Here is a 25,478-nt window from a genome sequence, read left to right on the forward strand (position 1 = left end):
ATTCTTCTGTTTATTTACAAAATAGCACAGAAGAGCAGAGACACTTCCTCGGCAAAGCTATCACCCGGCAGATCTCCCAACCTCAGCCTTGGTTTGGAAGGACCTCTAGGGGTGAGAAGGTACCTCAGTGCTGAAGGAGAAAACACTGGAGAAAGTTAAGGGCTTGATTCTTTGGCCAAAGAAATTTCTGTTGACCAGAAATCATGTTTAATGTAAAAGAAAAGCCCTCAACTTTTTATTTATTTCATTCAGAAATATAATTTATCATTGTTAAAGAATAAAGGACCATTATCATCCCAACTGACTCCTCATTTTGTTTATTCTGTGGGCAAATATAATCCCATAATACTGCACCTAGGAGCTTCCTCTTTACAGATATAATTACTTACAACTGTATTAAAATTTGTGATCCTAAATTTTCATGATTCATGTGTCAATATTTTAATATTTCATAATATTTGAATATTCATACTCAAAGAATATACCAGAAAATCTTAAACTATACTATGTAAAATAAGAATGGGACCTAGCAAATGAGTTCAGTGCCTTAGAAACTCTGAAATGAGCAAATGCAAATAGAAGTGGAGTAAGGAACCCTAGTTCTTTCCTTCTGCAAAACTAACTTCAACAAGGCAGTAGCCATTTTTAAAATCTTGTAGTTATACAGAAATAAATATAAATTAAGATAAAGAGATCAATTACATATTGTGGAAATTTTAACTTTCTCTTATAGGACACTTCTACACATTTTAAAATTATGTATGTAGAGAAGAATAAAATTTCGTAAAAGTCATGTAATAAAATTGATATTCCTCATGGTATTTAATAAGCTTTATACTAGTAATTAATGATACTTTCTGACATTTTTTCTTCAATTCGCTTCGAGCCTAAACACCATCCAGAAAAATTATGAGATCAGCAGTGCCTTAAGTATCTCTTAGTAATAGTAGCATCATTAATTTTAACTATGCCAGTCAGAATGTCTTCTTATTCAAAGTTCCCTAACCATCGTGGGAGAGATGATGACTTTAAAAATGCACAAACTTCCACATTTTCCTATGTAAATGAATATCAGCAGATGTATCTGTGAATGTGAACACTCATGGACTGGAATTTAGCAGTTTATTAACGTTCTGCAATTAAAGCAAATTCCCCTTGTGCTCTACAAGAGAGAATATCAGCTAATATTCAGTCCTAGTCCTCACGTGAAGTCAATGAAAGATTTTTGCACTTATTTTACGGAATACTCGTCTCTTAATCACACCTCATGGAAAAATATTAATGAAAAAAGCAGCATAACATAAATAAATTTAACATGACTTACAAGCACATGGTAGAAACACACTGGTAGATGTCTGCCTTGTGTCAGATTTTGGTGAGAGGCAAGGGCTCAATTTAGACTCAATGCAAACAATGCATTATTCCAGAGCAATGATCTGCTCCACAGACAGCAGCAATGCATTGTCAGAACTCAAGAAATTCTTCTAGCTGTCCTGAAAGACTCGAGACCCTGGCAAAGGGCTCAGAGACCCTGGCAAGGAGTCAAAAACACTTGCGCTTTCAATTTTAACCTATGGGAACAATTAATAACTTCGTGCAAAGAGTTACAAGCCACAAAGGTTTGAGTAAAATGTTAGTGAATTTATCACCAGGTAGAATTTTGTAGTTTTTAGAATGGGGATTTAGGAGGCAAAATAGAAGAATCTAGGCGTGTCCAGGCTTTTTCTTTTTTTCAGTTTCCATCTTCTGCTGTGATAGTAGCACTTTTAGATTAGTCTAAAGTAAAGACAAACTGTCTAACATAGATGATAGCTATTAGAAAATTATTGTAAATAATGTACACGAAGTTTTTAGTATAAAAAGATAACACCACCCTAGAAGCAGTCAGTGTGCCGTAAACTGACTTCTTAGACAAATCTCAAGTCAGAGAAAGAATGTTATAGATAACAGAAAATAAACAACTTTGAGAACGAGAGTTAAGAAATCCTTTCTTCTTCGGTCTTGAAGCTAAGAAAAAAAGACTGTCTAACACCTCGAGGTCATCTCAATACCAAAGACTCCATCAATGCATCTGTTTTCTAAAGGCAGCTACAGCCAAGGCCCTGCTTGTGTCACTGCCTGCCCTGCCTCAGCTCCCCTGGTCTGGGGAGGTGTTTCTGCTGCTCATCCAGGGCAATGAGAGCACTCCAGGAACTGGGCAAATGGGGGATGCCTCCTCCATGAATGACTGTGAGGCCCACAGAACCAGCCAGGGAAAAGCTTCCAGGGCTCCTCTGGAGAGCCAACCCTGAGCCACAACCTTTGTGCTTAGGTTGAGCAGAAAGCTCGCTCACCCCCAGAGGCCTTGGCGCTCATATGTTGATTTCTCCCACCCCATTGGCCCTGCACCCATACCCTCTTGGCTCCCCAGTTTTGTCCTGCTCCTCATGTTTCCCATATAAACCCTGTTTTCCCTGGCTCCTTTGTGGTTTTGGTCCTGGCACCTTTCACTGAGGGCCCTGCTCTCAGTACAGGCCATTACCCTGTGCAAGGCCAGACACGGCTCCTGTCTCTTTCTCTACATCTCCCAGAAGAAGCCTCAGCAAAGCATCTCTCCCAGGGCTGAGAGAAGGACGTGCCTGTGCCCCTGAGCCCTTCTTAGGACTCTTCCTCAGGAAAGTCACAGCACCTTTACCATCAGTCCACCACAGCAGATGATGATTCTACTAAAGGCACAAGCTGCAACAGTATCACCTCACTTAAAAGCCCTGAGGATCCTTCTCTCCATGAATTTCTCTTCCTATGACACTACATATTCAAATCACACAGCCTGAAACTGGGGCTTTTGTGTGATCTAATAAAGCCTGGGCCTAAGATCAGACAAAGCTGTATTAACTGGTTCAGTCATTATTTTAAATAAAGTGGACACATTTCAGTGATGTACCTTCACCAGACATCTTGCTGTATATTAATAATGGTGACACAGAGTTTAATACTTTCTGACAATAGCAAGGACATGTCTCCAGCTTGTTCAGTCTAGGTAGCAGATGTCAAAGTATGTCAAGGAAAGACTGCAGTGAGGCTTGAGTTGGGTTAACACACCTTGATGTGTGTTTCTAGCATGGTCAGATCAAGCTTGCTTTTTTTGCTGTTTGCATTTTGTACTGCCATGAGCTCCACAGAAATATTAAATAGAAAAAAAAGATTCTTATCTGAATACCTAAGATGAACCTGAAATTTGATCTCCAAGGTTAGCAGTAACTAGTTTACTTACAGAAAAAGGTCTGGAAGCATATAATAAAGGTTTAGATCTACAGTTTGATGCCATAACAAGATGCAAATATTTTGTTCAGACATTATCATTGTTGTACTTTAACCCCAGTGGCAACAAAACATCACACGACCACTCCCTCCCTCCTCCTGCCATGGGGTGGGGAGGACAACTGGGAAGAAGGAAAAACCTTGGTTGGGATAAGAAGAGTGATGCCCAACTCCATTGCTCAGCGGCCCCTGACTGATGCCCAGCCCAACCCTGAGCAGCAGCTGAGAGCTCCCAGCTAACTCCTCCTGGTTTGTATACTGGACATGACATTCTGTGGTGGGGAATGTCCCTCTGTCCAGCTGGGGTCAGCTGTCCCAGCCGTGCTCCCTCCCAGCTCCCTGTGCACCTGCTTGCTGGCAGAGCATGGGAAGCTGAGAAGTCCTTGACTTAGGCTAAGCACTACTCAGCAGCAGCAAAACATCAGTATAATCAAATTATACCAAATAATCAACATTATTCTCACACTAAAATCAAAACAGCCCTGTACCAGCTACTAGGAAGAAAATTAACTCTATCCCAGCTGAAATCAGGACAGTCCTATTGATCAAACTGATCCCCCAAAGTAATGGCAAGAGCAGTAAAGAGCACTAAGATCTAACACAGAATAAACCAAGGGTTTTGTATCAGGCACTTACAGTTAATTTAAAAATGTTAAGCAAATAATTTCTTTTTATAGGACCTGCTAATATATCATTAACATGAAATAAAAATGGAACATTTTAATTTGAACATAAAATCAATATAAATTGTGGAAGCAGGCAAGATCTTTCAGTGAGGAAATAAGAGGTGACATGTTTATGCTATTTTACAATAAGCTTCCTCATTTCAGTGCATTTTTAAGCATAGCAATTTGGTACCTGTTAACAAATTATTCAGTATTTCCTCACAGATCTATATCATTTAAATCTTCTCTAGAATATTCAAAGCTGCCCAAAATAAATGCATAACTGCAGAGAGAGATATGCCTCTGTGTGTGCATATATATACAATATGTAGAATATGTACAGAAATAAACCCCCTTTAGGTTAAGGATAAAAGTCAGTGTCTTAAAAGACAGAAAAAAACCCCAAAGGAATAAATACTTAGTTGGAGCTATAATAGAAATTCATTCAGCAGTGAAGATGCGGGCACCAAACTTACACCAAGGACAGTTTCTACTCCTCTAACACTGTCTTCAAAACAAAAAGAACACTTAGGACTAACTCTGGGAAAAATATTTTGCCACCTTCCCTAAAATATTAGTTAATGTAACCTTGAGGACACTCTTATATACTTCATACCCCATACTGCAGAGCATGTTGCTTCGTGACATTTTTATGCCCAGAACACTCAGTATCCAAATATTAGGACTTTATTTTTAGCTCTCATAGTTGAAATATTAGATTCAAAAGAAACCAAACAAACTATACTAATTTATGATGAGTGAAGGTTTTGGTTTGAGGGCCTACCATTGAGCAACAAGATGTCAATTCAAGAAAACATCTTCTGTGAAAACAAGTAGGTGGTGCAGAATCTCAAATGCCTCCTGAAATCTCACTACTGCATGATACTTGCATTTTCCTATTTTCTCTATTATTTATATTGTATATATGATATTATATTGATTGTATGTTTGCCAATAATTTTCCAACACCTGCTTTCCACATTCCTCTCCTGATTTTCATCCTCCTCACACTTTTATTTGCTTTTTGTCAAGGCTTTTGCAAATGTTGCTGCTATATCCTATTTCAAGTTGTCTAGGTTAATTCCTGCAAGTACATTCAATTTTCATTTCATTCACCTCCTTTGACTTACTAATGAATATGTCAAACAAGAACTGCTTTTCTATTATACTAGTTAATCTTCTAACTGTTTTTCACTACTTGAAATATTATATTTTGGTAATTTCAATTTTTATGTTTTCACCCATTTTCACACAACATGGCAATTCCTGGATTGAGTGACAATGTTTAAAGTGGCTGTTTTAGCAGTAATACATTTGTGTTCCCAAGCTGTCAGATGACACAGATGTTTTAAAATTTGTCTTCAAAAAAGTTGGGAAAACAATATATTCTCTCAATTTTTCCCTATTTTCAACCTACAGTGTATGTTTGGGCTTTCAGATACAGAAAAAAAAGCCAAAACTTTCCTGGCTTAGCTGCAATACCAGTGCATATCTGCTACAGCTATTCCACACATAGTCAAATCCAGGGAAAAGACCCAACTGGCTCTCATGAGAGGGCTTAATCCATTTTGAGTAACAAGAATTTTATGGCACTATGAGCTCACCCTTGTAAACAAACTCCTGATCTGTTAGCCTCAGCAGGAAAACAGACAGAAAATGCATAAAACATGATGGTAAAACCCCTTCCCTCAACAAATAGAGTATCTGTAAAGTGAACATACTCAGTTTTCCATGCATAGTGCATTTAGGCATCTTGATAGCTTTCTGAATAACCTACAACTGCTTGCACAATTTCAAGTCCAATATAAATCTGCCGATAACTCCAATGACCTAAATCAATTCTATTTTATTTATAACTTTAACACATAGAATCAACCAAGTGGTGCATGTAATAGTAACAGACTATGGCAGATTATTAGCATTAGGTTTTGAGATAACTTTTCAAAGACATTCTTTTGCAATAACAAACTTCTAGAAACAACACAATGCAGAACATATGGTGCACCAGCTGAGTAGCACTGCAGTGTTAGATATACAGATGCTTCACTGCAATTACCAACTGTTTATAGCCTTGAGTTTCAGTTACTGAGTTCTACATTCCTGATTTTATCTCATTAGACAACTGCAATCCAAGTGCATTGCAACCAATGCTATCAAAAATTACTACAGATCTTCATTAAATCTCATTTTAATTCAGTCTGAGTAAAATGGGATTTATTTGGAAGCAGAATATATCTGATAGCTGTACTGAACACCATCATCCAAATGAATAGAAGAAGTATTTTTCCTACCTTATAATCGTCTTCATAGTCATTATATCCACACGTACTTAAGATGTCAGGAAATATATCCGACCATCCATTACTCGTACAATTTTTGCTAATGTTTCCTGTAAAGCCAAATTAGAGAATTTAAATTAGAAAGATTCCAAACTCTCGTCATCAATGACTCCTTAGACAATCTAACTGTGTCATTAGCTGATCACAACCTAGGTCTTTTTCCTTTGTTTCCTAGGATTCAACCCAGCCATTTCCTCTCACGTGCTTTTCAATCATATTCCTTTGGCTTTTAGTCTTGCTTGGAGTTGCCTTTGTACTACAGAAAGCCAGAAGTAAACCCAAGACTTTTCCTTTGGTATAGCAGCTATTTCTGTTACACATCTGCAAAAGCCTGAACTGTTCTGCTGTTTTATTTAAAATACTCAGAAGGGAGCCATACACTTCACTCTGTAAAGGGGCTATTTGTAGGTAAAGTAATTTGAAAGAAAAGTAATTTCAAAGAGAGTTGTTCTAAGCTCCTATTTAAGGCTTTTGAGAAGCCAATACCAAGGAATCTACTGAAGACTTACAAAAGCTCTTAGACGTTAAGGTGATGACTCGCTGCTACAGCAAATGTTTGGAAATTTGGTAAAGAAGTTCAAAGGACAAGTTATGTCATAGACTGAAGAATGAGGTAAAGATGCATGCTGAATTTCACCCTTTGAACCAATACTGAAACAATGTAGTACAGGGAATGTACAGGACATGTGGAAGTATGGCTGGAAAGGAATTTTGAAGATTTATTAATTTCAGAAAGTTTCTGTTTGGAACTGACAGAAAAAGTTGACTCTTTCTGGAGACGATGTCACACAGATGACATGGGGGCAACTCATGATTCTACTTCTTAATCTAATTTAAATGAATTCATTTTTATGCAATATGGAACAACTTCAAGAAGGCAAAACAGAAAAGCCTCATGTCAAATTAAAGAATAGTCATTACATTTATTATAACTTACTATGTTAATTCATAGCCAACTTCCCCTCACATTTCTTAGAGCAATTTCTATATCTATGATACTTGAAATCTATAATAATATACTGCCTTGGTTTGGAGTTTACCACTGGTCTATAATTGAATTAAAGATTCCTGGTTTTCACCATAGAAAAAGAAATTTACGCGCCATAGGTCAGTGTCGGTCAAGAATAACCAAACTTGTTTACATACACTCCAAACTAAAGCTTTTGTGATCTTTATTTTGTTGATTGGTTACTGGAATTTCTTCTTTGTATAAAGTCTTCAGTGGAAAGTTGTAAATATCCCATAAGTGGTTCACCAGCCAACAACCAAATCTTTCCAGCTAATAAAAGGCCCTGACCTGAACCCACAGTCTCCTCAAAGAATGGGACCACTTTTGCCATTTGGCATAGAAATGACATTTTTAAAAGAAAATGTCACCTATTTATACACTGTGAAGAGTCTTCACTTTAAAAGTACATCAAGATTCTCTGACCAGGCAGAGCAGAGGAATGTGTTAACAGAACCACAATTGCGTCAAAGCCAGTTTTGCAAGAAAAAACTCAACGTACTCCAGACACTGAAGTATTTTCTACTTCAAATACTGCAATAACTTCTAACCTAAAGAGAGTTGGGCAATATTCTATGGAAGGCAATGTTTATTTCTATGCCATCTTTTCATGCAATTAAGTATTTCAAACCTTATTTAAAACCTTTAACTTGACCCATAGATTTGAATAATAACTTTCTGAGACTAGTACACTTGTAAAGTACAGGAAAAACATTACAGGATGATATGATTGCTTTTGCAGTAAAAATTCTTTTAATCACAAGTTACTAATATTCAATACAGAATTAATCATGTGGTATGCTTAAACTATAACAGAGCACCACAGAAGAAATTTAGAGCCAGCTCTCCAAAAGTTCTAAAGATGAGAAGAAAACTACTTTTTTAAATTCACAATTTAAATTTGGAAGTCCTTTAAGAAACTGGTGGCATTTAAAAGCCTACTTGAAGTTTGGAATATTTGCATAAAAATAAGGTAGTCTAGATCATCTTGTAGTAGCAAATCTGGCTAAATAAAAAGAATGAAATTTCTTGTTTGAAGGTATTTTCATGATTTTCCACTGTAAGAATGAAGTTAATTTGTAATGTGCTGTGTATGAATTAAATAAACTACATATGCCTGAGCATAAACAACTTATGAAAGTACCAGGATGCTTAGTTAGCTCTTAATTGAATCAATCATGCAAAATGTTTTTTGTCTTCCTTCTCTGAAATTTTAGAAAGACTAGGTTTAGAAAATACTCTTAATTGAACAGGAACCCCTAAAAATCAACAAATCAACCTTGTTAGGTTCCACAAGCAGTAAGTAAACAGGCTGCTATGAAAAAAGCTGGATCAGGAAAAAGGATTGCAAACTGTAAAATGAACAAATATCTCAGTCTTGCTGACAACATGGTGAAGTGAGATAGGGTTGTAATGCACTGTGAAGGTTTCAGACTTAAATATTTATTGCATTTGTTTTATAGTAAAATTAAAATGTTGTTGTAATATAACTAAAGTTTGTGAAATAAACTCCAGGGAGAATGTGCACGCTCTAGCTTTTGGCAAATAGAAGCAGTGTGATTTAATTCAAATTTTGAATTTTTGATATTTATTAGTTTGCTTTGCCTCATGACAACACTTTATTATCTTTGTTTGAGTAATTTGCAAACTTTTATAGATTTCACAACATTTAGCAACGATTACACATACTTTCCCCTTTACAAATTGTTTAGACTATCCATGATAAACTAATCAAGTTTCACCAGTTCCAGGAATGAAAACCTTTGCTCATCTGTAGATTGTTTTACTTATCTATTTTTTACTAGAACAAGACTTATTCAACAGTTTTGAGTCTAAAGGTATTTTAGTTGTACCCCAAATTAGCCTCTAAGTTAAAATTCATATTAGGGGGACACCAATCCCCCCCTCCCTTCCCCCCAAAAAAATAATTACATAACTGTGATAACTTTTTCATCTTTCACCAGCTTTTCATGACAATGGTTTCTCACCTGAGCAATGGGGATGCCATTTTTCAATCCAGCAGCATTTTGAGATACATGTGAAACACTCTGTGTGCATCATCTATTTTCAAAACCCCCCTCAAATGCCACAGGACAAAATATGATTTATTGACAAGATGGTGCAGAAGATGGGAGACTTAAACCAGTTAAATGTTTCAGCAGCCTGAGACACTGATGAGCTCTTTACAAGTTCCATTAAAAAGCAGAATAAAAGGTTTCATAATAACTACCTTAAATTGCAACAGCAGTAATTTTTAGGTATTATCTGCTAATGTGGACTCTTTATTCTCATGATGGCAAGGCAGAGCTCCCCTCCTGAGACACAGAGGGAACAACCTACGTGTGGCCTGCTGGCAACCGTTAGAGATGTCAGTCAGGCTCAGCTGCCTTAGTAATTAACAAAATAAGTCAAAAAAGAGCAAGCAATGTCAGCGGCTTTGGTGAGTGTCACTGTATCAGAAATATACTTAGTATCTAACTCAAAGAACACCAAAAAGAACACAAAGATGATAATTTGGTCTTTTCACGGTGTATCCTGAACAGCTCTGACAAGAATTTTTAATCTACAAAGAAAATTAAACCCCCAAATAAACCATTTTTAGCACATTATGTTGAAGAATACCAGAGAGAAGCCAGTGAAAATACGCCTTAAAATAAAATACCTGGTTTTCCAGAAAAAAGGCTGAATACTTTTGGGCAAGGGACAGTGACAGTCTCTCCAATCTTTGCAGGACGCCAACAGGTGATGTTATCCCAAACTCCAACACATCCTGAAACAAAACCAGAATTAACAGCCTTGAAAGCTGGGTTTGCTTATAAAGACCTGGTGAAAGCTTTGAACAAGTGGTTCAAAAAATATTAGACTCCTTCAAGAAAACTGAAAAGATTATATTTCCCATGAAAACTTTAAAGTAATCATCAGAGTCTGCTGATTAACCAGACAATTTTGAGGTTAATACATTGGTTGCAGAATTTTTCACATGTCATTGTGATGTGAGGATGCTAAGAAAAGAGTAAGAAAGATTAAAAAGTAATTCCTGAGCACTGATGTGGATTATTAAGAATTGCAAAATTTTGAGAATTTCCTAATCACAGTTAAAATGGAGTTTTCTATCAAGCAGATGGAACATCACAAATAAATATGCAAGAAGGTCATTGGACTCAGCACCACATATGACAGGCAGGCATTATGATTGGAGACTGGAACAATAGGCATGGACTTACAGAATAATCTCTCAAACTGAAAAACAGACATTTGAACAAAGAATATTTCTATATATTGGTTTCAGGAAGGGCAGGGGGCCTTCAAATTTCATAGATAAATTTTATAGTGGCAGTAAATGCTTGTTACAATTAGAAAGTAACTTGCTACAGCTTTGCCTGTGTTCATATGTGGCTCAAAGGCTGTATGTTGTGAATGAGTATAAATCTCCCTATAGCTTCTATAGGCATTTGGCTCAATCATGCCCTGTTTAAAGGTGTCTGTTTATAATGCATATTTTCTAAACTAAGCAAAGAGCTATGAAAGTTTGTCAACACAAGCCTTGCAAGGACAAAGAAGTAAGGAAATGTTACTCATATTATCTCAGTTCAAGTTATTAATAAAAAAAAATTCGTGCCAAATTCTGGGCATTTATGTCTTCAGATAAGGCAATTAAAAATTTTAGTTTGTAATTAATGTTAAAGACAGAAATCAAAATATTATCCCACTGGTATTATCTCCATAAGATTATTAGCAGTGTAAGGGACAGTTTGTTCCTTTCAGTAGAGAACATGAAACTTGGATTGGGAACTGCTCTCAGCCATATTATTTTTCAGAATATTTATAGAATTAGCTATTCATTATTAATTTATTCTATGCTAGTGAGGTCATACCCAAAATCAAGCCACATGAGTTAAATGAAACTTGAAAAGGAATATTTAGAAGTTCTATATTTGTATAAAAACTTTTAGTGCAATTAAACTTGGACAGCTTGTGTTGACTTAAAATATGCAGCATCCTGCTTTCAAAGTTTAAGTTACTTTCAAAGCACACGTAAACTAGGGAACCAAAGAATGTGTAACAGGACCAGCAGCTGGATTTGTCCCAGGGCTGTGTCCTAGCTGCAGCACAAAGGAAAGGCAGTGGCACAGTGTTCCCATGGGCCTTGCTTTCCTTTGGAAACATCCATCCAAGTGTGATAGCTGTGAGGGAGCCGCTGAGTGGCACAAGAACAAGGTCTGGAGATGATAAATGAAGAGGAGAGGAGGGTTATGGGAGAAATTCTGCATTTGATCACCAATTCCACAGAGTCCTCTTTATGAACTTTCCCAAGGAAATGCAATTCTCCAGAGGATTCACTTGCTTATAGGGATTGGGTCTTTTTTCACTCCTCTTAAGATTGTACAGTTCTAAATGCAGCATCTGTTCTATATTCAGAAAGATTATGCCAAAAATAAGGGATTACTAAAGGGAGAACTTCACAAAGTTTATCTCTGTGTGTAGATAACGTAATGCCTTATCCTCCACTGCCCTGTGTGCTGCATCAGCCTCTCTTGGCATTACCAACAATATCCCTGAGAGATCTCTGATAGTGGCTTGGCCATCTGTACACAATTTCAGAGGTTTACACTGAGCAGGTCACCTTCAGAGCCTTTGAAATGGAATTTCAACATGCTTAAGTCCTTCCTGAGTTGCAGTTCTGGGTGCAAATCAAGCCCAAATCTCTATGATGCAGCTCCAGACCTTACTCAAACTAAAAGAATGTTTACCTGAACCAATTCAGGTCATGCTTCCTCCCCAATTGATTTTAAGCCAAAAACAACATCAATAACACGACATACAAGTAATCAGAAAGACAAAGGAACTATTTTCTTCATCTGCCAGCACTCAGAAGTACAGTGACAAAATGAAACTCTTTTGGCTTTGATTGATGGACTCTCTGAGCCAGCATAAACAAGCCCTGGAGTACACAAGAATAATTATCATCTTGTAAAACCTCAGATGTTTTTATTTCAACCCCATTTCCACTAACAGTGAGAGCTGAGATGCGTCATTAAGCTGTTCATGCACACCCATGGAAGCTGATGACTTTCTCAAATTTTCCCTTTTGTTTAATCCACTCTGTAAAATGGTGGCCTTATTACAGTAATCTGCAAACAGCTCAGAGGACTTGTAAATTTTTTCTATGCTACTGTACATTGACTGGGCTAAGGTTTTGCCAAACAGGCAGCTGAACAGCATGGATTTCAGAGCTCCATTGCTGTGTTTGCCACAGAAAACACTTTAAAATCTTATTCAAGCCTCAGTTGGATGAAACATATAGAAAAATTGAAGTTCAAGTCCTATTCCTACCAAAATTCATCAACACAATTTGTATCAAATCTCAAAGCTTTCTGCAAGGTTTTGATGTTCCAAACATCACAAGTCAGCAATGGTTTCTGGAATATGGTTTTTTCCTTTATTTTTTCCTCAGTATTTTAGGACTTTACAGGCATCTGTGGCCCAGGTAAGAATGGTAGTGTTTCAGATTCCTCAAATCAAATGGATGAAGTAACACCAAAGATGTATTTCCTGCATGTAGACTACATTCAAATGCCTCAGAAATCATGTGAGTGAAACTGAAATGGCTGTCACCAGAACTCCAAGAATATTAAGCCTCATTTTATTATTAACAACAGGCTTATTTATAATGGTACAGGACATCTGAGAAAACTGCTGAGGTGTCCTGGAGGCATTTATAGTCACTGAATGACTATAGTGGGCATCTGAATCTAGTCTGATTGCTGAAATGGTATTAATTACTGGTGTAATTACTGCTAGAATTACAACTGGTAAACAACAATGCATCTTCTGTGCTTTCAAATCACACCTTTCCTCATTGTCCCCTTCTTCCAATTACTACAGATTTTTAACAATAGTGCATTCATATATCTTCTTTTTCTCTTAGGAAAACATACCCTTATGCAGAGGGGGGATACAATTAACTTGACTTCATCTTAAAACAACTGAAATTAGGCCAGGTTAATTACTCCCAATGATTGCCTGTTTCTTTCCAGTGACCACAAAGCAGTCTGTAGTGCTTTAAATACCACACAGTTGGGAAGTGAAGGTGTGGTAAATGCTACGTTAAGTGTTTCTGTTTCCCTACATAGAATGTCTAACTTGATCAAACTTTGTATTCTCCTCTCAACTCACTTTCTACAACTCTCTGTCCAGCCATTAATGCATTCAGAGTTAGGATTTCTGGACTGTCATCCATCAGTGAATCACTCATAAAATCATTATCTAAATTCTCATTTTCTGGAAATTTTATCAATCTCTCTCATATGTAGGCCTGCTTACTACAGTCTCTGAAAGATATTGATCAAGTCAGATAAAAAAATTTATATTTTTAGGTATAAATAAGGTCTTACATTTTAGTTCTGGTAACAATTTTACCAGTAAAATTATACTTTCTATAGCTAGGTATCTATTTCTTTCTGTAATTAACTTTTAAGGCAAAACTTTAATTGCTTCAATGTTTATTTCATGTAATGTCTATAATTTATATTTATACTATTTTAAAGTATTCCGAGTACCAGATGTACTTTAATGTACATCTTTTTTTCTCTTTTATGCTCATTATTGGATTTAGTCTCTATGTTTCCACTGTGCTTCAATAAATTCTCAAGCATGAGTGTTTTTGTCCCTTTACTTTGATGTGCATGCATAAAAAGTCAGTCCAGCTTAGATCTGTGTTAGCTCCTCTTTTTCTGAATGTCTACTATTATATTCTTTAGCTTTTTCTTTAACGATTGGGCTGGTTCTGGCTGGGATAGAGTTAATGTTCTTCACAGTTGCTAATACAGAGCTGGTTTGGAACAGTGCTGAACAGTGGGTTTTTGCTTCCCCAATCAAACTGTTCTTATCTCAACATAAAAGTTTCCAGCTTTTACCTTCCCAATTCTCTCCCCAATCCTGCTGGTAGGGGAGTGAGCCAGGATCTGTGCAGGGCTGGGCTGATCTCTGGGTTTAAGCCATTAACAACTCTTAGCAAAACTAGCAAAGGCAAAAAGTAAAAAGGTTCCTGATTCTGTGGTGTCTAGAAGAACACTCCTGCAGCCTGCATAGAACAATCCCTTTTCAATGTCTTCATTTGCACCATTCATTTCTCTGATGTGTCATTCACAGAATATCCAAGGAAACAGCCAAACTTCCCTGAAATCCTTTGCTCAGTGACTTGCCCAAAAGTCTCATCCCGTTCCTCCAGAGGACACTGCAGATGCTGTTGTTAGCTAGTTTCAATGAGATCACTTACTTTATTTGAATGTTTGGTCTTTAATGCTTGTCATGCATTTGCAGATAGTTCATAATTAAAGGAAACGTAACAGAGTATAAACTACATTTTGTCTCCCATTTTCTTCAGCTTACATAAGTGCTGCCACCCCCATGCATCATGCTGCTTTTTGAGATCTAGTCTTTGAGCAACAAGTTCACTTACCTACATGTGCTTCTTTGTCTATAAAACCATAAAACACTGGGGCTTGTGCTGGAAAATTTTGTTTATAGACACATTTTATAAATATATAACCACTAGGTGGCACTTTGTATTTGGATTTAAAAAGTGTCACTTCCAAGAGAGGTTTAGCATTTTTCAAAACTGTCTAGGCGTGCATAAAACATGAAAAAACAACAGAGTGCTTTGAAAATGAGTCAGAAAGTCGACAGCTAGCCTAGGGTTTATTTTTCAATGTTTTGATTTTTGTAGTTAACTTGGCAGAGCAGAAGCCATCTCACCTCTTATGGGCAATGATTTCTAGGCTGCAGGTCTGTGTGCCACAGCATGGAACTTGGGTCACATGGGAATTATGAACATATATGGACTGACATTCCTTCTGCATTTTCACACAAGTGATTAAAAACAAAAACAACGAAAAAGAGGTGCTGCACAACTGGGAGCAAAGCAGAACTGCTCAGAGCAGGAATAGGAATGAGACAGCCCCAGAAAAAGCTGCCCCACTGAGGATATTTCCCACCTGCTTTTGTCAGGGCTCTGAGAGCAGGAACAGGCTGTGATGGCTCTGCCTTCATCCTCCTCAGAGCCTGTGCCTTCCTCTCCCTGCCCAGCCATCCCAGGGCTCTGCCCACCCCTGGTGCCCTGTGCTGGGCCCTGTTCCCCTCTGCAGGCTGATGTCCCTGTGCCAGGGAGGTGACACCTGCCTGGGGACACCTGCCTTGTCCTGGGGTAGGACCTGCCACACCCCGCCTGCCCAAAGCCCCTCTGGGTGGAGCTGCCTGCCTGCAGTCCTGTGGCAGTGCAAACTCTGGCTGCTGTGGGGTCTAGAAGCAGCTCCAATTACTGCAGGAAATGCCAATGGAAAAACTTTTAATTTCCAGTCAACAAACACTGGACAGCAAACAGAAATTTGAAATTCTACAGTATACATCAGATTTAACTAGTTTAAATAGAATGATGAAACCATAGAGCTTATCTCAATATCTAAAACGTTTGATGTTCATAGGTTGTTCAAAAGCCAGTTCTAGTACCAGGAATGGCAAAAATATGGTTTCCAAGATTTCCAAGGGATTTCTGGATTTTCACGAAATTAAACACTTCAGAAGAAATGTCTTGTTTCCCTTTTGAAGAACAATTTCCCTTTGAAGAATCAAAAATCTATTGGCCAGTTTTACACTTAATGTAATTTACGTATTTTTAGGGTTCTGTGGGGAAATATGGGAGTTGCCAGCTAAAACTTTGAAAAAAATCCTCTCAAACAAGAAAACAAACTTTCATCCAAATTTTTCAGGTAAATCCTGCTTTTCAATTACTCAAAATGTCCTATGGAGACAAGAGCATTTATTTTTGAATGACTGAACAGCATGCTAATCTTACGATAAGAACATTATTTTCTATTCTTATGCAAATATATTAATGTGCGTATAGTCAAAGCTGTACGAGGTACTCTCATCTTTATATTGCCCCAATTCTGACATGCTGTACATTCTTGAAAATTACCATTAAAAATTAATCTCCTGTTCATATAAATCCCACCACAAAATATTAACTGTCTCTATTAAGAAGTGGACCATATATTTCTGCTAGTATGTATTATGTCTAACCCATGTGCTATTTGTTGCATTAGCTGAAGCTTTTTCAGTGTTTTGGTACCCAAAATTCTTTCTTGTGATATTTCAGCTTTGGATGTTGTAGAGAACAGACTGCCATGGCCACAGCTGTCTTTGTGGACTGAAGTGCAAGACTATGCTAGGCAGTATTTCCTTCAGAATCTTCTGGAAAACACAATAAATTCACTTATGGACGTGCATTTACCTTCTTCAGCCCTACAAATGCCATATACTAATGTCTACTGCCAAATTTTTATTTACATTTTGGGTAGAGCAGAAATGTCCTATCTTCAAAATTATTGTGGGCACCTGGTGCTTCTCTACTTCCCAAAAATGTTTGTTATTGTCACTCTTAGTAAATTTTACTATGTAAGATTTTTTATGAGACTGATCAGGATGTTTTCTTGGTCTTCACCATTTTATTTACAGTTTATTACTTTCCAGTAGGCAACTCATTTCATTCAAGGCTCTTTCCCACCTTTCTCACCCAGCCTCCTTAAAAGACAGAGCTCTGCTTCTCTTCTGCCCTCAAATATTTAAGTACAGCTTCCACAAAGCCCAGACATTGTCAATATCATAGGGCTAAGTTTTATGTGGTGTTGTTAATGATGACACTTCAATCAGCAAAAGCCAAAACATAAAAATATCCAAAGCAGCCCATTTAGCTTCCTTCATTAAAAAAAAAAAAAAGAAGAAAGAAAGAAAAAAGTGTGAACTAAAAAGTAGCAACATATCTGAACTACACCTGGAAAAGCAGCAGCACAGAGATTTAAGAAAGCTAAAGTTGTGCTTCCAAGAGTTACTGGTGCTGCATGAAAGAAGTTCCATGACCCCAAAATCTCATTTAATTGTACTTTGAATGCTACCTTAGAGGACTGTCAGCACCACTGCAGTCTGGAGTACTGACTCATTTTACAGAGAAAGTAACTTCAAAACTAAACAAAACCTGATGCAAGACCTTGATGAGACAGGAAGCATAATAAAGAGGGAACCTTGAGGAGATTCCTGTTCATGTAGCAAAAGAAAGGTCCAGTCTGGCCTTATGTCAGTCTCCTATTTACTAATGTGGAGGATGGAGTGATCACCTTGGTGTGGCTATAGAGACAGGTGTGTGTATTATACAAGAAGGTGTGGGGGTGTGTGTAAATGCAAAATATGCATCTTTCTTCCAGGAAAAACAACTTTAGCAGGTAACCTAATCAGATAAATTTGACTTCTGGGCAACTTTCCATGGGTCTGTCATTTGAATGTTCATCCCACTGTTCTGAACAGCTCTCTTTCATCCACAAGATCATGAGCTCAGTGCTGGAAACACTGAGGAAAATTCTATTGACAGTGCAATTCAGGAGATTGGATTATACAACAATATTGGTCCCTCTTGCTTTAAACTTACAAAGAACGAAGAGCATAATTTTGGTGTCTTGTCTCTTTAATTTCCTATTGCAAGCTGCAATATGAAGCTTCTCTTTGAGAGGTTTATGAAATTCTTTCCAAAGCCATTTTTCTTTTTGTCTACATCCCTTCCTCAAAGTTAAAAAGCCATATCTAAAATTAAAAATGTTGTCTGACGTATGGGTCTCACAAAAACATATTTTGGAAGTCAAAATCTGAAAAGACACATTTAACTGTGCAGCCACTCAATCCAAGATGAATCAAAAGTCCCTAAACTTAATTCTTTTCATAATGAAACATTTTTTAGAAATTTTAGTTGTAGAACCCTGTTAAAAACCCCTGAGTTTTAACATTTTTGGCCATAAGATTTCATTTTTTCACTTGAAGGTGAAGAGAAAGGGGGCAGTTACTTTATAAGGAAAAGTTCTAAATACTGAATAAAGGCAGAAATTTGCAGAAGGACAAATTTTTTTTGTATTTTCAATTACTTTAAGCCATGAGTAGCAGATAAAAAACAGAACAGTTTTTTCCATATAGACCTCAATATTTGCAGCTGTTATGAGCTAGTTAGAATGCAATTCATCTGCCCTTCAAAAATAAAGAAATGTGCCCAAAGATAGAAGAACCTCTCCTAAACTTCCAGCTAAGGTGCATCCATATCTCAGGGGCCAAATTATAGGAGGAAAGAAGACAACAAATGGGAATGGAAGCTAATGCAGCCTTCATAAAATAAACAACCAGATGTTCTAAAGAGCACTACAGGGGGGGAAAGCACTGCCACAGTGAGACCAAAGACCAAAGACCAAAGACCTCTCCACAGGTCTTTGGAGAGTGACTTCTCCCCTAAATGGAGTGTAATGCTGTCCACTAATGGAAAAGTATGTGTTAATGCCTGAAAATCCCCCAAAGGGTGCAAAGCAAGAGGTTTGGGTGTCTCACAGTTTGACATTGGCAAATGAGCAGAATTTAGAGCAACCGGGTCCCTTGGTTTTAGCATATCCTTAGCACTGTTCAAAGGATGCTTACACTGGTTTCATACAATGTTTCTTTGGAAAACACACTACTGTTTTACTAATTCATGAAGTAAACAAGTACTTCATATATTTCATAGTCAGTGATTTTAGGTGCAATGCAAAAATTACTCAGCAAAATTCTTCGGCCCATGTTTTGAGACAGCTCAGGTGTAAGATCATTTTATCATGTCAAAGAAACCCAAATAGCCCTTAAATGTTTCCTTCTTACCTTCCTAACTGGGAGCTGAGAAGATTAGATATTTAATACACAATTGTCATCTAATTCAAAGAAGAAACAACTTGTCCCATTCAATTTGGATCCTCCAGAATTCAGAAGGTGTGCATGCCAGCCAAATTCTGGACCATGCGACATAGAGGTGCAAATGTTTCTCAGGTGCCCAATAAATTAATGAAAATATTCCCACTGATTTTGATAATGGAGGTCCAAGCCTTCTGTGGAAAGTCTCAGGGAACCCTTATTTCCAAGATCAGGACAGTTCCTTCACAAGACTTCATTAACAGCTTTTGTAGTCAGGTAGCACATACTAAAGTTAGAGAAGTATGACAAGGCCTGTATAACCATCTTTCCCATTCAGGAAAACGTGGAATAGCATTTGGGAATTTATTGTAAAGAATTATGTTTCACATGTATTACAAGTTACACATGGAGCTACAATTTGGACTAGTTCCAGCTTGTCAATTTTCTTTAGCAGTCCTACTTTTTCAGCAGTCAGAGTATTAATGTTCAAAAGAATCCTTATTTCTTTGTATAATTACAGAGGTCTTACTAGAAGAATAAGGACACACAGAGAATGCCTATTTTTATACATGTAAATGCATATATTTAACATAGACTACTCTCTGGAGATTCTTGGTGAGGTTGTCTGTAACAGAAAGCACAGAATGAATTCTCCTGTAATATTAAACACACAGTTTTCATAAGCAGGTGGAGCCTTATTCCAGTCTCCAACAAAATGGAATATTCCCTTAGTTTCAGATGCATATTCAGTAAAATATCTAAATCCTTTCACTGCTGTTCTGCCACTGTCTGCAGGGTTGAATAACACCATCAGACATCCTGTGTCCTCCCAAGATAAGAGTTTTCTTCCACAGCATTTTACTTCAGGAGGCACCCCTCTCCCAGTGAAAAGTGGCTGGGAAGAAAATACTGACAGCAAACTTCTTTCTTCCCCTAGGGAACCCAAAATAAAACTGCTGTGCATCACAAAGATACCCTTGGAGCACTTCAGCATCTGGATCACAAAAGTCCATCTTGAGGAAAGCCTGACTTTCAAAGCCATGTAACAGCTAACAGGGAATTTATTGGTTCATGATTTAATTCATTAAGCTGGCCTACTAATTATTTCTCCATCTGGCTTCGCACCAGTATTATTTATGTAACAGCCATCTCTCTTCACTAGTCATATATAAATAAGCGCCTTAAATCTAGATTAATTATTCCAGTAAAATTTTGCATTTTTTAAATTACTGATCTTGATTAATAAAATGGAGACATTATAATAAAATACAAACTGTTGATGATCCTTTGAATTTTTTTTATACAAATTAGTATTAGAACATGCACTGGGAGAGTTACACATTTAACTTGAGGAGAGGTGGAAAAAGCATCATAAGTTGAGACTCATGTTTATGCTCAAAGAGCACTGCAGATGGCAGGTCTCTGAGGTCCCATAATCATCATCAGAGTGTATTCAAAACAAAATGAACACAAAAAGCCCAAATAAACCACATATTGACAATCTGAATTTGTCACCTTTTTATTCTGCTGGCTGAACAAATGGCTTTACCAGCAGCTTCAACTTAGAAGAAAAATGTTATTTTTCCATAAACTTGTTTTCTCCTCCCATGAGAATGTAGGAAGGAAATCTAATAAAATCTAAAAAACCCAAAAAACAACACCCCACAAAAAAACACAAACCAAACAAACCCCAAGTCCAAAAACCTAACAAAACCCCTGCATCTACTATTCTTCCTTCCACTAAATTACACTTTGATCTATGGCTAGCTATATATTTATCTTTCTATGAAGAAAGAAAATAAAACAATAAATGAACAGAGAGAGTTGGAGTTTTGGGCATAACACAACTGTCTGGTTTTCCCTTTGCACAACTCCATGGTCCTCTAAGTGTGAATCTGATTTTCAGTCTGAAACATTGTCCACTTGGAAAACCCAGAGATCCTTCCTGCCTCCAGCACTTTACTCATAGCTAGAGAGAGAGAGATGCTTGGCTCCAAGGCTTTCAGCTTTCCCTCAGATTTGCTCTTCCTGCTGGTCCTGTCATCACAGCTGCTCTGCCAGTCAGAAAATGCTACAACAGCATCTCAGCACACGAGAACGTGTTTGCTCCCAGCTGGTGTGCCAGCACCTGCACAGCTCTCACCACATGCTTGCTGCAGTGCATTTAATGCCAAATTCCATAAATCCTAAAAGCTGTAACATCCCAAGCACAGTTCAGACAACTACAGAAACTGTAATCACGACAGCAAAGAAGGTAAAGAGAGAAAATCTTCAATACTCCAGCTATCTCTACATTACAGTTTTCTTACCCTTGTAGTCCACTGGCTTTGCATTCTTTAGAAGTTCCATGCACCTGGTTTCTTCCTTGTGAATCTCCAGCTGAAATCTGCATTCTGGATGGACACCATTCACCTGTGTCAAATTAACAAATGGGTTATGGGTCTTGAAGCTAGAATGAAAATGCTTCATGAAGCATGCAACTACCAATAACAAAACCAACAACTTTAACTGGCACAGGTTTAACCCGAGCACGTGCTGGACACACTCAATGCCCATTTTAGCTTCTCACACATTGACTTCTCAGAACAAAATGTTGAAATACTCTACTGACTTCTTCCTGTAGCATTCATTTAGCTTTCTAGTGCATTCCTCAATATTGAGCCAAAAGATCTTTTCCTCCAGAAAAACTCTGACCTGAAACTGAAGGAGAGTAGATACATTTGCTCTTTTCCCCTTGTGTAGTAAGTTAGGGAGCTGAAAGTTTAATACAAATCTCAGAAAGTGAAAATTGATCAAACTTCATTCTCTTTGACACGGTAAATTCTGCTTTTCTTCCCTTTTCCACCATGTATATTTTATGTCCTGAAGGCCCCAGACCATGATTATTTGATTCAAGCAAATGCTACACAGGAAGAAAACCCCACTACTTAAAAATTAAAGCACTAATGCCTTCACTGGTTCAAAGCCCTGCCCTCAGTTCTTTGGTTTTCAGAAAAGTTTATGTATGTCCACAGGAAGAGACAGGAATGCAGGAGCAGTGGAGAGAGAAACAAAACCCTGGAAAGTTGTGCTGGGGTCAGCTCAGAGAGGCAGTCAGAGCTCACAGAGAAATACATGGAGTCTGAAAGAGACTGCATGGGAGAAATTACCGCAGGAGGTGGCAAATGGAAAAGCTGGAAATGTCAGTGGAGTCGATGGGATAGTTTGATTAGCTCAAATTAAATCACATCTTAAATAAATAAAATGGGAATATGCTGTACTCCAGTCATCCTCACACCTCACGCTTGTAATTACCAAGAAAAAGGTGGTGTCTCTCCAAGTTTCTGTCTTTTCTTTCACAACTTTTAGGAGACATTTAATAACAGAATCTGGTAATGATCTCTGATGTATGACACAGCAATTTAAAAAAAATGTTAATAATTAATTAAGTTATGATTCTGGGCTCAGAACCTCAGATCCAGAGTTAGGACTGAGAACCTGGTGATGCTGCACTCTTTGTGGACAAACCACTTGCACACCTTTTAAACATACAGTGCAAGAGCCATAAGCATAACAGCAGGGACTGTTATGAAAACTCACAAAAATCTGTCTCTTCTCCAAATGTCTCATTTCACTGTCTGCAACATCAGAACCTGACTTCCTTTTCCACATCTCTTCTCTATGTTGAATATTGAAATTATACATTTCAAAGGCAGAATTCTTTTCCTTTCAGAGACACATATTTAACATAAATTAGGATTTCTAGAATTTATAATTGAAAGTTCAGCATTATACTGAAAATACCTACATTTTGATGTGTATAATCTTTTTTGCAGATAGCAGCCATGTAAAATAAAAGTCCCATGTATACATAATGTTTTTAATAATGCTTTCCTTTCACAAAACTTATTTTTGGCTATTTTTCATTTCCAAGTGCTAACATTCTGTAACTTGACAGTGGATTTCCTACTCATCAAGAAGTATTACAATTACTGGGTCTTGGAAAGGAAGGTTCAGTAAATAAAAATGATAAATAAATGAAAAATAAGTCAAAGTAGCTACTGCAATTAAGAAGCCTGCTGAATAAACAACTTCTCTTTCTGGTACTTCTGAAATATCAGTGGTTAATAGTAAAGTTTTGTTAAAAATTTGTTATTACCCAAAGGTAGCATATTACTTTTCACAGCTGTACTACAAGCTAAACTGCACTGTGCTATGTTCTAATACATCCAGTTCATCCAGATGGACTTCACAAAGCTAAAGAGATTTAGGGTTCCAGACTATGTGGCTCTGACTACCTCCTGAAACACATCAAGACTTTGAGGGCACTCACCACTTTTTAGGACTTGTGCTCATCCATATTTTCCTCTGCTTAACAACAGTAGGTTATCCTTAGTCACCAATGAATACAGAACTGCCTGTAAAGGTGCACACAGAGCTGGAAATCCAGCTCGGGAGTATCCCTGCACATTGAGCAGCTTAACAATTTCTAAAGCATCTAAACCAGCAATTTGATGGACATTTCCTCTGACAAGCAGCTTGCACTCACCTTCAGTATGGATCCCAAGTTTTGGTGTTATACAGTAACAAAAAATTTAAAAGGATTTAAATAATTTATTTTTGTGAATCGTATTTCCATCAATGTAACTGACTTTTACAAACTACTTAAGAAACGCTTGAAAATATAAAGACGTCGAAAGCAGGCACCCTAAAGAAGACTTCAATATTCTGACTACTTTATACATCGCAATGCCACTGTACATATCACAGAGCAGCTGTGGATGTGGGGCTTTTCCCCTCATGATGACGGCCAGTGGCTTCTGGACCGCTCCCGGGCAGCGCTCTGTGAAAACTCTCCGCAAACCAGCGGTGTCCACCGGCTGTGGGGAAAACTGCGCAGCTCGAGTGGCGGCTCCGCGGGGATGGGACCGTGCCGGGGGAGCGGAGCCGTGCCGGGGGAGCGGAGCCGTCCCGGGGATGGGACCGTGCCCGGCGGAGCGGAGCCGTTCCGGGGATGCGGAGCCGTGCCGGGGATGGGGCAGAAGGGCCGGGGGAGCGCCCGGGGGTCCGGGCGGGGGCTGCGCCCGCTCCCCTCGCGTTCTCCTCCCGGGGACGGCCCGAGCCAGCGGCGAGAGGCAGCGCTGTCCCGCACCTGCCGCGCCGAGCCCCCGCCCCGCTCCGGGACAGCCCGGCGGGCTCCTCTCCGGCTCCTCAGGTGAGCGCGGCGCGCCCAGCCCGGCCGGGCCCGGAGCGCTGCCTTGGGCGGGCTGACACTTACCGGCGCCAGGCTCCAGCAGAGCGAGAGCAGCACGATCGGCACGGTCCTCATGCCCGCCCAGTGCCCGTCCCAAGGCGCTCGGCGGGCCCCGTTGGAAGGCGGGCAGCGGGCTCCGGGTCCCGCCCGGCACCATAGGGCCCGGGGCCGCTGCCGGCTCCCCCGCACCTGCCCCGCTGCGGCGCCTCCGCTGCCGGCCCGACCGCGGCCGTGCCCGCCGCCGCTGTGCGCGGAGCTCCTCCTCTAGCCCCCGGCTCCTGCCCGCCCGCCCGTGTCTCCCCTGCCCCTCTCCTCGCCTTCCTTTTCTCCTCCTCCCTCTCGCTGCCGCCGCCGCTCCCCCCATAAGAGCTGCGAGTCGCTGCCGGAGCCGGGACCCCCCGCCCATCGCTGCGCCCCGCAGGTGCCGCCGCCACCCCCGGGCTGCTCCGGGCGCTGGATGCTGCTCACCTCCCCCAGGTGCCGGAGAACCTCCTCTTCCCCTGCTACACCCCCGGGGAGCTGGGTGCCCGTCCCGGCAGCGCATCCGTGCCCGCACCGGGCTGCCTTTTGCCGGTGAAACCAGTAAGGTCATCGAGCACAGACCCCTCAAGCCAGGCACGCATGCAAAACGTTGAGGGGTGAGTGAAGCGGTCCCTGGCAGGGTCCGTTTTACCACTGTATTACTAAATCTTTCGTGCCCACAACTCCTTTTTTTTTTTTCGCGTTCTCAATAGAGAACCAAGAGTTTAAGGCAACTCCATATATTCCCTGGCAGTTTACTCCAGGCATGGATCTGGGTTTTGCCTCACAAGGCATAGAAAGTACACAGTTAAGTGACATGTTAGCACATGCCTTGTGTTACAGAAAAAGAAGCGTTTATATATTGGCTTTTAGCTGAGAATGGGAATATATTACAGTTGTCTTTCCATTGAATTAATATGTGTTGTAATGTAAGTATTATGTACTAAAAGGGGCTGAGGAGGCAGCATAAAACTCTCCTAAAGAGTCCCCCCAAAAAACAGCTACAAGCAAAGCAAGGACACTTCTATGAGAAAAGCTAAAGAGAATTTTAATTTTTTAATGTGTATGATAAAATTATTTTCATATATTAAGGATAAATACCTGATTACAACATCTTTGGTATCATAAAAAAGAAATAGTACAAACTAATATTATAACCTACC

General features: G+C 39.0%; 1 protein-coding gene across 1 annotated transcript in view; it reads right to left on the minus strand.

The window, feature by feature from the left end:
* Positions 1-24,490, minus strand: part of VIPR2 (vasoactive intestinal peptide receptor 2) — a 46,293-nt gene extending 21,803 nt beyond the window's left edge. The window contains exons 1-4 of the mRNA XM_054273899.1: positions 24,319-24,490; positions 21,371-21,473; positions 9,973-10,080; positions 6,257-6,354 (exon numbers count right to left, since the gene is read on the minus strand). Coding sequence (XP_054129874.1) covers positions 6,257-6,354; positions 9,973-10,080; positions 21,371-21,473; positions 24,319-24,369 — 360 coding nt within the window. The 5' untranslated portion in view covers positions 24,370-24,490. The remainder of the gene's footprint in view (positions 1-6,256; positions 6,355-9,972; positions 10,081-21,370; positions 21,474-24,318) is intronic.
* Positions 24,491-25,478: the final 988 nt, after the last annotated feature.

Source organism: Melozone crissalis, unplaced genomic scaffold (genome assembly GCF_028551555.1).
Source record: "Melozone crissalis strain CALT ecotype California unplaced genomic scaffold, PUWL_Pcris_2 ptg000016l_1, whole genome shotgun sequence".
Taxonomy (NCBI): Eukaryota; Metazoa; Chordata; class Aves; order Passeriformes; family Passerellidae; genus Melozone; species Melozone crissalis.